At 44.2% G+C, this 14,184-nt stretch overlaps 1 protein-coding gene across 5 annotated transcripts in view; it reads right to left on the bottom strand.

Annotated features, from left to right (window-relative positions):
* SALL4 (spalt like transcription factor 4) overlaps positions 1-7,307 on the bottom strand; it is a 14,509-nt gene extending 7,202 nt beyond the window's left edge. Inside the window, exons 1-3 of one of the 5 annotated variants that reach the window (XM_023534058.1) lie at positions 6,474-6,533; positions 475-511; positions 201-307 (exon numbers count right to left, since the gene is read on the bottom strand). In XM_023534058.1, the coding sequence (XP_023389826.1) occupies positions 201-252 (52 nt within the window). In that variant the 5' untranslated portion in view covers positions 253-307; positions 475-511; positions 6,474-6,533. Of the gene's footprint in view, positions 1-200; positions 308-474; positions 512-2,422; positions 5,538-6,473 lie in introns of those variants that run through there. The other 4 variants (XM_023534056.1, XM_023534057.1, XM_023534054.1 and 1 more) reach the window with 4 other exon arrangements.
* Between the last annotated feature and the right edge of the window lie 6,877 nt (positions 7,308-14,184).

Here is a 14,184-nt window from a genome sequence, read left to right as displayed (position 1 = left end):
CAATTCCCAGAACCCTTACTGATAGCATCTATGAGTACACCTTCCCAAAACTTGAAATATAGCCCTTGGTTGTGGTGGTGGTGGGTGTGGGGGGGAGGAGGCAAACATCTTCCTGGAAAAGCAATTCTGGAAATAATGTGTCAAGAACGTCAAAAAAAAGTAACTTTTTAAAAAGTTGGTCTTAGGAGGGAAATACACACTATTAGTAGGTATATCGAAATAGATACGGCTTCTTCCTAGGACAATCTTCATAATTTTAGTGCAGTCCTCCTTTGATCCAGCAAGGCCCTTGTTAGAAATTTACTTTCTGTAATACAAAGATACATTTCTCATATTAACAAACAGCAAAAAAAAAAAAAAAACCAAAAAACAAATACGGATGCACTTTGGTGTATCACAGTAAGGTTCTGGTGAAGTACATTAGGGTACGAAAGAAAGATGATTACTTTGTAGCCTACAAAAATAAAGATCTACCTTATATGAGCTGCTCTGCAGGACAACCGCCCAAGATCTATTTCAAGAGGAAAAAAAAAAAAAGAGGTGAGAACAGGATGCATACATAATGTGCTTCCATTTGTACTGCAGACAAAGAGGTAAATATGTACATGGAAAACCTCTAAAATAAGAGAAACTGGCTGGTCTCTAGCTCTTGGAGCCTGAGCCTGGGGGTTGGGGCTGACGAAACACTGTAACTATACACCCACTTTTTGTACTATGGTTTCTTTTTAATTAGCACGTTTATACCTTTTGTCTCAGCCATTCTACTTCTGGAAATCTCCAGGAAAGCCCATGCAAAAATGCCCATTCCACTTTTTAAGGACCCAAAGCAAAACCATTACCCTCCTTTAAACGACAAAACACACTTCAGACTCTTATACCTTAATTCATTTATCTTCCTACTGACATAATCAAACAAGTCTTTCTTCCCAATTTGCAAATGTGGAAACTGAGCCTCAGAAATCATGAAGTGGCTCAAGGTGACAGACATACTGGTAAACCAGAACACAAAGAGCAGGGATTGTTTTTCTGAAATACTATTTTTAAGAAGGGCGGTAAAATGAAAGGCCTAATTATCATTGTTTCTTCTAGAGCAGAATTTCGCAAATGTTTCGTTTCATCCCTCCAACGGAGGCTTTTAAAAAAGCACTTTTTCCTAATCACCGCCCCCCCTCCCCGACTACCATGAAATTTTAATGCCACGAATATATCGTATATCTACTCACACTCTGCAATCCTTTGGAAGGACACAAACCACTGTAGTATCAATAAATGCTTTTGTCTTCCCCCAAAACCAATTTCCACTCCCTTGGGGACGATATTCCTTCATTGAAAATGCTAACTCTAAAGCAGGCATTCTTAAACTGGGGGGGTTCATGAAGATAGATAGGAGGAAAAAAAAATCTTCACTTTTACTAACCTGAACTAAAATCTAACATTACTTTTTTATTTTGAATGTAGGGAACATGCCACCTGTGGTCATTCACAGAACCTGTGCATTTGTCACCAGCGGAAAGCAGGTATTTTCACACGGTGTTAAATGCAGTTTGTTGCATTACTGGAAATTCCAGGTCACCTGGATCTTACTGCGTTCACAAAGCACATGTCACGTTACCACAAACGTATTCGTCTTTGATAACTGTATCTCAATGTAATTTATTTCTTCGGTGTTTCTATTCCTTCATTTTATGCATTTAAATACATTCTCTTGAGAAGGGGTCTATGGCACAAAAAAGGTTAAGGCCCCTGCTCTAGAAGGATCTAACAGTTCCCAAGAGTGATTTACAACCTGAATACCAGCTTGCCTTCACTGTATACACAGGCTGGCCTCTTCTGTAGCCTCCAAGCCATACCAGCCACATCCCACTTGAGTCTTAAAACAGCAGGAGCTCTGTTTGCTTGTGCAGTAAAAAAGTACTTCGACATCCAGACCACCGTTGGCAAATACTGAAACCGTATTTGCCAAAGAGTGAGAGGACTCTGTTATGAACAATCGCTGGGTATGCGTAAGCGAGCCCTTCCTCAAAAGAAAAAGCAAAGTTCAGAGGGATTACGCAGCAACTAGTCCTTCCATGCTTCCACCCCACCCCCACTCCGAATTTTAGGAATGTTATCTCCCAGCATCTAGTTATCCAATAAGTTGGAAGAATGCAGTAAACCCAGCAGGGGTCTTAGATTCAATCACTGCCAAATGGATAGAAAATACTCTTTCCATTGTATAGGAAGAAAAGCTTCATCTACTTGGAGGCCAATCAAATTCTGGAGATGAGAAATGCTTTTAAAAAAGTTTATCTTGAGAAAAGCATTAGGACTCAAGCTTATCTCTCCCCCCCCCATTCCTATATTAAAAGAAGTACAATGAGTAGATTATCTAAAGTACACAATATCTCCTACCCTCCCACCACCCCCTCTCCAGGATAATTACCAAAAAACAGAAGGAAATTGAGAACTCCTTGGGTAGTGAACCAGTTGAAAGAAAGCGCCCTTTTACCAGTTTAATTTTACATCTGGATTCCGCGATCCGAGGAACACTTAAGTAACGAGACTTTAACTCAATTCATAGATGGCAAATTAGAGCTGTAAATTAAGTTTCCGTGAAATGAAGAGCTAAAAAGAAAAATAAAATGTGTTCCAATCAGTCTAGGATCAAAATTCAGGAGGAAAAAAACCCGAAAGAATCAAAGAAGGCTAGACAGTTGCTACGGTGTGTGAGTTCCGCTGCTTTATGTTAGAGATATGTTCCCTTTTGCCTCAGCTGGAGCTCAAACTTTGTAAACTCCAGGCAGTCAGGAGCTTTTGCTGCCTCCTCCAGGAAGCCCTAGAACAAAGCCTGACACACTCTAAATTAAGGAAGCGGGGGAGGATGGATAGCGGTGACTAGAGATGTAGTTCTTATCTGGAGTTAGAGGCTTTTAAACTGTAGATGCTTTTTAAAAATAAAGTACCATAAGTTAAGGGTGACGGAAAAAGGGAACTTCTTGAACTCCCCCACAAACAGTAACTCTGCCTTATTTCTAACGTGGTTCCCAGGGATCTCTTAACAGAAAAGCTTCCAAAGGCACATCTCAAAAATTAAGAGAGATCATCAAGCTCAACCAGCCAAATACACACTGAATCGGAGGGAACTGACAGAAAATGCCACCCCGTAACCAATTTCTCCAAGACCACAACCAACACAGCCCGTCCGATTCAGAGAAAGGCTACCCATCCATCAGGACATGGCAAACACCAGCAAGCCATTTCGACCCAGAGCTGCAGCTTACTCTGAAATGAGAATTAAAAGATAACATATTTAAGGTCCCCAGCCTGGTGTCTGGCATACGGTAGGCTGCACAGGAAACGGCGGAATATTCTCAACTGGCAGCTCAGCGCTATCTTGCCACGGTAAATAAAACAGAAAGTTATTTTGAACAATATCCCAATCACAATCCCAGCACACAGTGAGTCTTCTAGAATTGAAACTATCTCACAGGACACTTTATCTCCACTGTAAAGAGAGGAAGCCAAAGGCTCAAAGAAACTCACACAGGTCTCAAGGTGACACTGCTCTCAGCCATACAACCAGACTGGAATGCACTTCATTCCGAAACCTTACAAATAAAAACCTAACCTCATTAAAAAAGAGGAAGTACCAAAACTATCTCCTGCCTCCCAGGATGGGTTCCCAACTCCCTACCGGTGAGGAAGCTGGCAGAGGCTCGAATGAGCAACTATCGTTGGTTTGTGCAACTTCTTTTTAACGGAACAAAAGGGGCCGTGGGCGTTTTAGCCCCTCTCCCTCTCTCGGATGCAGATCGAAACACTGAAAGTCAGCCTGCAACGTTAAAGCCGCTGTAAACAAATTTCCCTCTCCTTCATTTAAAATGGGGGCTCCCAAGTGCCCTATTCTCAGAGTCCTTACAGCCAATGTAGGTCATTTCAGTTTAGAAACTGGGGGTCGGCAGTTATTTGAAACTTGGGAATCTTAATCGTTGAAAGTTGTAATCCAGTTTAGCACAAAGGGCATTTGAAACTCTTTTGAGAAAATGCTAATTTTCCCGTCCGGCGCTCGAGTCCCCGGACCACCTGCAGATTTTTTGATCTGGTGATTGCCAAACTTCATTTTCCTCCCTCAAAAACTGCATTCTTTACAAGTGGATCTCCAATTGGCTTTTCAAAACAAGACTGGCCCAATCTTAACTTTTTAAAAAAGTATACGTATCTACACATCTACCTGTCCCTATCTGTACTGTACAGATACAGACTGCTCACATGCAAAATGCAGCCATTAAAAGGTAACTGCTTGAGAAAACTACCTTCTGTCCCTTGGTGCTGGGGACTCAGTAGACACACTCTAGGATCAAGGAATTCTTTCCAAGAATTCCAAAGACTTGGCAGATTTATACTGGGCACAGCCAGAGGTCGCGAAAGCGACTGGCTCGAGTCCCAGCGGCGCCCGCGTTTGGCCCGAGCCACGGCTGTCCATTACCCACCACAACCCGTTCCGTTCCATCAGGTGTGAGCCGGTACCTGCGCGCGGACCCGCCTCTCGGCAAAGCGCGCGGCTCCAGGCTGGGCCTCCAGGGGGCGCCCGCGCACAACGCGGCCGTCCACTCCAACCCAAGCGATCAATAGCGAACCCCCCACCCCCAAATACTGGAAGGAGAGCAACCAGGCCTGAGACCCTAACCGGCTCGGGTTAACTGATCTCAAACTCCAGCCAGCGTTAATTTAAGAAGCGCCCCCCCTCCACGCCCCCGTCACAAGTTCCCTTAAAGGTGCCAAATACCACCAAAAGTCCCACTTGCGCGCGCCCACCCAAAATGAAGGGGGAAGGGGAGGTCAGAGCAGGACCAGGGGAGGGGTCAGAGCCAGGAGCTCGCCCCTCCTCTCGGGAGGAAGCGAGCCGGCGGAGGGTTAACCCTTTTGTTCCAGGTGGGCCAGGCGACGAAGCCTCTCCACGCTCCCTCCACCCCCCACCCCCACAGGCACAAAGAGTCCACCCTCCGGGGACCTCGAGAGTGCGCTTCCCCGACCGTCCGCCACGCCGAATGCGCACAGCCCGCCCCCTCGGTCAAGCCGATCTCTTTTAAGTTGCCCTCGAAAATGTTACTTGGGGGGGCAGTAGGGATTTATATTAACGTATTGTAAACTTGGGAAGCATATGGATGCCCTCCCCTAAAAAGGGGACAGTATTCAAAAAGGAGCGACCGTCTTCCCATCCGAGTTCTGCCTCCGAGTGTCCGGGGCGGCCACTCGCTCCCCCGTCAATGGCTGAGGAATTAGAAAGCAGGCGGGGAGAGGAGGGAAGTGACCAACAAGGCCCAGGAGGTTCAAAGCGCCCCCTCCCCCCACGCTAAAAACTTATCAGGCGACAATTTGGCGGGCCAGGACGGACAGGAGATAGTGGGAAATCCACTCGCTCCTAATACCTCCTCGGTTAAGCGACCAGGAGGGGAGTTGGCCTTGCCGCTCCCGGCCGGACGCGGGTCCTGAACTCCTCCCCACCCGGGGGCCGCTGGGCGCGGAAGCGTGGGCCGGGTCAGCCGCGGGAGCTGGCCCTGGCCGCGATCGCCCAGCTCTGGTCCCACTTGTCCCCTCTGGCCCCCGGGCGCGCTTGTGGAAAGCAGGGCGCCGCGGAAAAGCCACGCAAAACGCCGGGCCGGTGCAGCCCCAGCGGGACTGCCCTGCGCCCGCGACCCCGGCCCCTGGGGGCCCCGCACCCCTCCGGCTCGCCGCGGTTATTTTAGGAAGTCGGAAATCAAAGATGGCTGGAGGTCAGGCCCCGAAAGGTTAGGGCGAAGATCGGCAGGCGGCGTAGCCCGGGGGGGAGAAAAAGCGAAAACCAAAAACCAAATTCAAAAAGAGAGAAATATGAGGCCCTTCTCCCCCACCTCTTTGGGCCCGCCAGTCCCCTCCGCAGCGCGGGTGGCCCGCACCCCGGCTCCTGGGGGTGGGAAGAGGTCGCGCCCCCTCCCCCCTTGGCCCGGGAGGGGCGCGTGCAACAGATCGCCCTCCCCCAGGGGGTCTTCCCAGGGTGTGCCGCTACTCGAGCCTCCGAGAAAAGCCCCCAAGGGGTGAGGTTGAAAGGGTGGGGACCCCGGGGTCTTTCTTTTAAAAGCGGCGCCAGGGAGGGAGGAGGGGAACGTAAGTTACAAGTGGGGGGGAGGTTACTAGTGAGGGGAGTGGAACCAATTAAGAAAAGGGCAGAGGACAAGGAGAAGGGAACCTTTAAGGAAAAAGGGACAGAGGAGAGGGTGGGGGTCAGCGTTACAATAAGAAGGGAGAGATCTTGGGGGGGGAACTTACAGAAGTGAGGGGAAGCGATAAAAATAAAATTAACAAGGGCGAAGGAGAGGGGTGAGGCTGCCCCTCTTCTCTGGAACTGAGCCCCAGATCTCGGTTCCATAATCTGCGCTGGAAGCCGCTAGCTCCCCCGAGCCCGCGAACATGCGGGAAACTGCGCGCCCCGGGCGTGCGCCCCCGGCCCCACTCACCCGGCTCCCCCGCCGCCGGCGCCGCATCTGCAAACTCCGCGGCCGGCTGCGGCGGCTGCTGCTCGCCCTGGTCCTCCTCGGAGTTGATGTGTTGGGGTTTCGCCTGCTTGCGCCTCGACATGGTGCGAGCATCGGGGCGCCGGGAGAGCCGCGGTTATTTGCCCACTCCGCCACAAATTCCTGGAGTTGGGAAATTTTACCCCCCTTCGGCCGGAACGCGCATGTCCCAGTAATTATTATTATCAATAATGCATTGCGATTTATCATGAGCCCTGACAGCTGATTGGCCTGGGTCCAAGACCTCAGAGATCATTTAAATAAGCCCTCATTGATCAGGGAGGGGCGAGGCATTCTGGGCTTTGTAGTCCGGCCCTACATGCGACAAAGGCGTGTTCGTTGGGGGAGCGCAACTAATTAGCATCCGGGCTCAGATTGGCTGGATCGTGGACGAAATCCGGGGGGGACCCCATCCTTCGCTCCAGCTGAGTCCTTGGAGAGAAAAAGATAAATAATTGTGTGCTTATTAAAAATTAGGGACTTACATAAAAGTTTTGGAATGAGTGTATTTGCTAGTGTGCTCCTACATTGCTTTTGTAAGGTTGATATGCGCGCAAACTCGGAAGGCCTTCTCGGCATCGTTTGGCTCAACATTTATATCTACCAAAAACAAAAAAAACAAAAAACTGAGATGTGACCCGTGTCCGTTCCCATCTTCTTTTTTAAATGTTTAAACTGAATTTCGTGATGCCCGAATTGTGAAAATGGTGGTATATTCGACCTTTCCGCCCCACTTCAACTGTTAAAGTGGCCTTCGAATTTCCAAAATTTTGGATTATTCCCTCATCATGATTTATCTACTTGAAATGCTAAGTAGCCCGCAGAATTCATAGTCACAAGAATTAGTTTGTTGTTACAATGTGACCTTGATTTTTTTTTAACTTTAAAATGACAGGATACTAAACATAGGGCAGATTAAAAGCAAGTTGTCAGATAATATCAAAACAGCAAGCAGTTGCATTTTTCCCCCACCAGCCATAAAAGTCTGATAATATCATACTTTAATACTAAGAATGCTGGTACATCGCCCATGAAAGCACAGCGAGCACTGGCTATTACTAATCATTATTGGGGAAAAAAAATTTTTTTTTTTTGCAATAGACTTTATTATAGGGGGGAAAAAAGTATATAGTTCAAAGTGATTGCCTCATCCCAATATGGGAATATTTGGAATTTTCCAAAATTGTGTGTATTATAGTATATGCACATACAGCTCTATGGCAAATCTCTTTGTATTTAATTCCACTGCCTCCACAATGTAAGTGCTCAATAAATGTTGAATAAATGTGAGATCTTCAGCCTTGTCTTTGATGGGTGTTTCCATGACGCCTCCAGGCATTCCTCTTTATTTGGCGTGTACTTCATTGTAAGGGACTGCGACTAGAAACCCTTCCCCCACATTTGTGCATTGCATTTTCTTGATTAGTTATTCATCGGGTTCTCAGCTTGTAAGAGTTTCTTGTAAGCTCATCAGGAATGCTAGCAAAATAGAATGCTGGGCTTCTAAGTACGTTCACCTGAGTATTTGGACAACCCAAGGCAGAAAATAAATCAGCTTGATCATCTTTTTGATATTCATGGCCATCAACAAAAAAACTTACTGAAGAAAGGAAGGTTAACGTCTATAATTTTTTTGAGTTTCTGTTCGGAAATGTTTTGCATTGTTTTATGTAAGTCCCCGAAAGCAAAAAAGATAGAATTACAGTCAACAGCCAAAGTTGGAAAGGCAAGAATTTGGCTTGATAATACATGGAAGCCTTTAGAATTCTCATACTGAGTAAAGAGGCCAATTAACACCTGCCTTACTGACTAATCTGCTTATATTCACAACACCTTTTCTGTGTAAGATAGTGTGGCAGGAGATGTGATTTACCAATCTACATGAATGTACAGTAGGTTTATAGCTCAAGAAATATTAGTGGTTTAAAGAAAACTTCATTTAAAAGAGTCATTTATATTTATACATTGTAGTTGGTGATAGTTAAAACATGTTTGCCATTTCTGCTTAGCACAAGGTGATACAATTGTGCCACTGGAGTCTCCAAGTGATAATAATAATAATTGATGGAGCCCTCGGTGTGTGCCACGGACACTTTTCTTGTTTGATCTTCCCAGGGAAATTGGCATTGTTTTGTCCCTTTTGAAAATTAGGAAACTGAGGCGCAAAGACATGAAATGACTTAATGAGGAAGTGGCTGAGCTGGTGGTCAATCTCTAAGCCTGACTGCAAAAGTTTTCCTGTCACACCCCAATACCTGTCATCCAACAGGAGCTGAATGCAGACAAGACAGCTAAACGAGAAAAAAGTGTGGTCAAAGGAAACTTGTGAATGAAGCCTGTCCTAGAAAATCCAGGGTCTGTAGAAATACATTCTACACATAAAGTCAAAGAGGAATTTTCCTCCATTGAAACTCTTTCATCTATCATATCAAGAAAAAAAAAGATACAGTACATATTTTGAGTCTACCTCCAAAGAATGAGCTGCAACCAGGAGCTAGTAAGTGGGAGGTGATGATGGACCCCAGACCCAAGCAGAGGGGCAAATGGGTAAGTGGAGGGGTAGAAAACGAATCCCTAATCAAAGGTCATCTTTTTGTTGTTGGATTATTTAATATTCCTTAAACAACCAAAGACCTAGGTGGACTGGAGTTCGGGGGGAAAAAAATCCGAGTAAAGGACTGTATTAAACTTTTTAATGCCTTTTGTTAGGCGACTGGGTTTATATAATCAATCATTCTTACTCTTCGCCCCAGGCAGAAGCTGTCAGGAAATTCACTTCTTGTCATATCTTTCAGCAAGCAGTCTCTGAATACCAAGGCTTTACTGTTAATAAGGCTATTTGGGATACATAATCCTATTTCATCCTCATTAAAATCTTTTCTTATTCCCGTTTCGCAGATGGGAAAACAGGCTCAGATCTCGGCGGCAGCACCTTGTGAGTGCTACCCCATGCATGCTACGTGTGTGGGTTCCATAGGTGTCTAGTTAAAGCAGCAGTCCCCAACCTTTTTGGCACCAGGGACCGGTGCTCCCATGAGAATCTAATGCCTGAGGATCTAAAGTGGAGCTGAGGCGGTGATGCTAGCGCTGGGGAGCGGCTGCAGATACAGATGGAGCTTCGCTCACTGGCCCAGATACAGATGATGCTTCACTGCAAATATAGATGAAGCTTCGCTCACGAAGCTTCGCTAGTCAGCACTCACCTCACCTCCTACTGTGCAGCCAGGTCCCTAACAGGCCACGACCGGACCTCTGCCCTGGGGTTGGGGACCCCTGAGTTAAAGAATGTAGGTCTCAGCGAGACTCAGACTTTCTCTTTCCACGAAGTCCCACCTCTGCTCTATTCTGCAGGGAACAGACTTCTAAAATGAGCATTTCCTCATCCACATGAGGTCTCACCTATTCGTGTCCACCTTCTAGAAGCCAGTTCTTTCCTTTTATAGCACAGCTCGAAATGTATTACAGCTTCAATTGTATATTCGTTGATTGCTTGTGGGCTCCATGAGGGCAGATGTCTTCACCACTGTGTCCTTAGCACTTTGTCACGCTAACGGGACATAGAAGTCACAATCAATAATAATGACTCGGTCAACCAATGGTGAATGATTTGGGGGGCTTGGATAGAAAATAAAGTATTAAAAGGCAATTATTGTTGGTGGGAATGTACAATGGTACAGCCGTTCTGCAAAACAATATGGCCGATCCTCAAAAAAATGAAACATAGAATTACCATATGGTCCATCATTTCCACTTCTGAATATGTATATCCGAAAGAACTGAACAAAGGGACATGAAGAGACATTCATACACCCATGTTCATAGCAGCATTATTCACAATAGCCAAAGGTGGATGCAAACCATCACCAGCTGGATAAACAAAATATGGTCTCTATATACAATGGAATATTATTCAGCCTTAAAAATGAAAGTAATTCCGACACATGCTACAACATGGGTGAACCTGAAAATGTCATGCTAATTGAAATAAGCCAGTCACAAAAAGATAAATACTATACGATTCCACTTACATGAGGAACCTAGAATAGTCATAGTGGCTGCCAGGGCCTGGGTGAGAGAAATCTGGGGGATCATGGTTTAATGGGAATGCAGTTTCAGTTATGCAAGATGAAATGTGTTCTGCAGCTTGCACAACAACGTGAACGAACTTAATTACACCGAACAGCACACTTAAAATTGAGTAAGAATGTAAAATTCTATGTTACGTGTACTTTCCCACAATTGGAAAAAGAGACATTTACAAACTGATGATTGCCCAACTGTGTAAATTTATTTAAAACCACCAAACTGTACACTGGCGATGGGTGAATTTTATGAGATGTAAAGCATACCTAAATGAAGCCATTTTTAAGAAGGTGATCAGATATTTGTCCATCCCTATAAGCGAAAAAGCCATACTTATGTAAGTGGCATTTCCTATGTGGGATTGCCAGTATCTCAAGCTTGAGAGGACTAAATAGGGCAGGCCGGTGTCCGAAAGTCATGATCTGCCCCTGCAAAAGGACTGCCACTTTGGGTCTCTAATTATTCATGCCAGGAAACGGCCGAGTGGCCTAACACGATAACCATGGCTGCTTTAATTTGGGAAATGTAAGGTTTGGATTCGGGAACTATAAAGAGTAGCCTTTTTCTCAACATGAACCAACCTCTTGGAGGCCATGGACTTTCATCGATTTGATGTCTGCGGGCCTCAAATGAAAAGCTTTATGTCTGGAAGAAACTCTTCAAATTCTAGAGATTTAGAAGTTGAGCTAAAATTGCTTCAGAAATCATGCTTGTAATTCATTGGGAGTGCTTTATCATGGGGCCAAATGTCCACTTTTCTGAGAGTCCTGGTCCAGAGCCCTTCTGTGGGGATGATTTATGGCTGTAAAATCCGGCTAACTGCAATAATCACCACTTAACTGATGATATACCCCCATGACTTTGATATCTCTGCTTGTCGCCATTTTATCAACCCCAAATTGGTATTGAACAATTTTTAGCTCCAATTCATCTTCCCAGTTGCCACTAATATAGTGAAGCCCACAATTGTGTACTACAAAAAAAAAAAAGAAAGAAAGAAAGAAGAAAAAAAAAGTATAAATACTCTAGCAACTTCATGAAAGCAGGAATGAATTGTCAGAAAATGCAAATTTCTCACGCAGGTTCTTCGGTGGAAGACTAGATGAATTAGGAATGGAAAAGTTGATGGGACTAGTTTTTTTGTCCCTCAGTCGCTTGACTAGCTTATTCTAGTCCATGCATGCAGGTCTTTAGGTCAGTCTGGGCACTTACACATTGTAGAGGATGCTGATTCTCTAAGTCCACAGTGGTGGTTCTCGGTGGGAGGTGATTTTGCCCTCTCCCCCACCAGGGGACATTTGGCAATTTCTGGAGCCATTGTTTTGGTTGTCACAACTCAAGAGTGCTAATGGTATCTAGTAGGTAGAGGAATCACGCTAACATCCTACAATGCCCAGGACAGCCCTCAGCAACAAAAAATTATCGGACCCAAATGACAACAGTGCTGGAGTTCAGAAACCAGGTCTAAAGGTAACATGATTTCAAGGCCATATAAGCATCTTCCTAATTGTTTTTTTTTTAATAGTATAGTACTTTCTAATAAAACTTAAAGTACTAAATCACAATCAAATCCTCCTCTTCTCCATGGGAGCCTTGTTAATTCCCCCCCCGACCCCTGACTAAACCTAAGGCCTGCATTCTGGTATTCGAAGATTGCACAACCTTACATTCACTCAACATGAACCAACCTCTTAGAGGCCATGGCCTTGGGTTGATTTGAGTAATTTATTTGCTTCCTCTGCAGATTAGAGAAGGACATTTTAGTGAATTTTCTTCTTTCTTCCATGAATAGCATAACTTTTAATTAACTGCTATCGATTTGAAAAAACATTTTGGAGTTGTTTATTTCACTGAACAGAATTTCATGAGCCCTTTCTACCAAATTAAAACGAACATATTGTAAATGTGTCTTATAATTTTTCACCCTGTGTATGAACTTTCAATAAACTTAAGCAATCTCTGTTACACATTTGAGTTGTTTGTCTTCAGTATACCTAATATTTCAGTGAACATCCTGTTCAATACAGCTCCGTGCAAATTTTGGATTTCTTTCCTTAAGGCCTCATGTCCTGAGTCTTTCTGAAATGAACGTTGGTATTTCCCAAATCACAACTCTTAAAGAGCTTTTCTCAAATACTGTCTTCATTCCTTTTGTTGGTTCTTGTGCAAGGCATGAACCTCGGTAAAGTGAGTAATCAAGCTAAAACGAAAAGCTCATAAATATGCTTATCAGGATGCTCACATATTTCGTAACTGGACAGGAGAAATGTATAGATTTTCAAAAACAAATTGAAGGTTCAGTTGATTGAACAATTTTTCTGCTAAACGTGCTTCCATTTCATTCCCTTTTTGAGCAGTTCTGATTCACTCTTTACTTCAACATTTCTAAATTGGCACCCACAACGTTTCCTAAAAGTTTTCTCTTGCTTTTTAAATTTTTAACCATGTTGGGGGGTTATCTACCACAAAGATATCCACACAAATCCTCCCTCCTCGTCTTAAAAAAGTGCCTATTCTGAACTTCGTCTAAAAAATATCACAGAGAAGGCACTTCTGTAAATTTGCCACAAGCGTTCTTTATTATAACAAACCTTTTAAGAGCTAAAAGCCCAGCACACGGGAAAGTTCACTGTCATAAATATCTATCTATCTTTGCAATATAAATTATAATCGAAAATAAACTTGTCAGAGAACTCTACCCAACACACAAAACGTGGGACAGATAGAGTGAGGCAATTAAAGGATGTTAATTGGCACAGAGAGAAAAACAAAAGACAGTCATTGTTAAGATAACTGGTCTATAAACACCTAAATGGATTTTGTGAAGGAGAAGAAAGAATCGTCTTTTGACCATGAAAGGGAATATAAAATGTTCTGTTCTGTTTTGTTTTGTTTTAACGTGTGGAGAGATTTTAACTTCTTTTCTCAGCTTGGACCCAAATAAATAAATGGCTTGGTCCTAGTCTGGCGGGAGTTGCAAAGAGATACTCAAAGAGAAGGAATAAAACCCTTAGGAAACAGAATGAAAATTAAGCCACAGGGAATAACAAGACAGTTTTCATTCATTTTTCACCCTCCAGGTGATCTGAGAGTCGATTTCTTGAACCCCTCAGCATGGACAAGCACCCCGAAGACTGAGCCTGCCGTGGGGTATGGGTCTTACCTTTGCAATTTCCATCTATGCTGTCTCAATCTATGCCTTGTTTTCTAACCCAGTATATGGAGAGACTCATCTCTATTTGTGGCATTGCAGAGAACATTAGAAATGATTGGCTTAAAGTTTCTGGCATACAGTTGGTGTTCAGGAAACATTTATCATTATCGTACAAATGATTGCAGGCTATCGCAGGAATATTTATCTAAGGTTTCTCATAATATCAAGTTGACTCCCAAAATACATGGTAGTTGTGTGTGACTGGGGGGGTCAGTCATTTTGTTCGCTTGGTCATTCATTTACTCATTTATTCATCCAACAAGTCATTATTTTGTCCACCGTGTGCCAAGCCTTGAGCTAAGTGCTGAGAATTTCAGGATGAAAAACACAGGTGCTTACAATCCAAATAAAAGCTGT

Source organism: Pteropus vampyrus, unplaced genomic scaffold, assembly GCF_000151845.1.
Source record: "Pteropus vampyrus isolate Shadow unplaced genomic scaffold, Pvam_2.0 Scaffold117, whole genome shotgun sequence".
Classification (NCBI taxonomy): domain Eukaryota; kingdom Metazoa; phylum Chordata; class Mammalia; order Chiroptera; family Pteropodidae; genus Pteropus; species Pteropus vampyrus.
The sequence above is the reverse complement of the archived record's forward strand: the minus strand, read 5'-3'. Positions and strand labels throughout refer to the sequence as shown.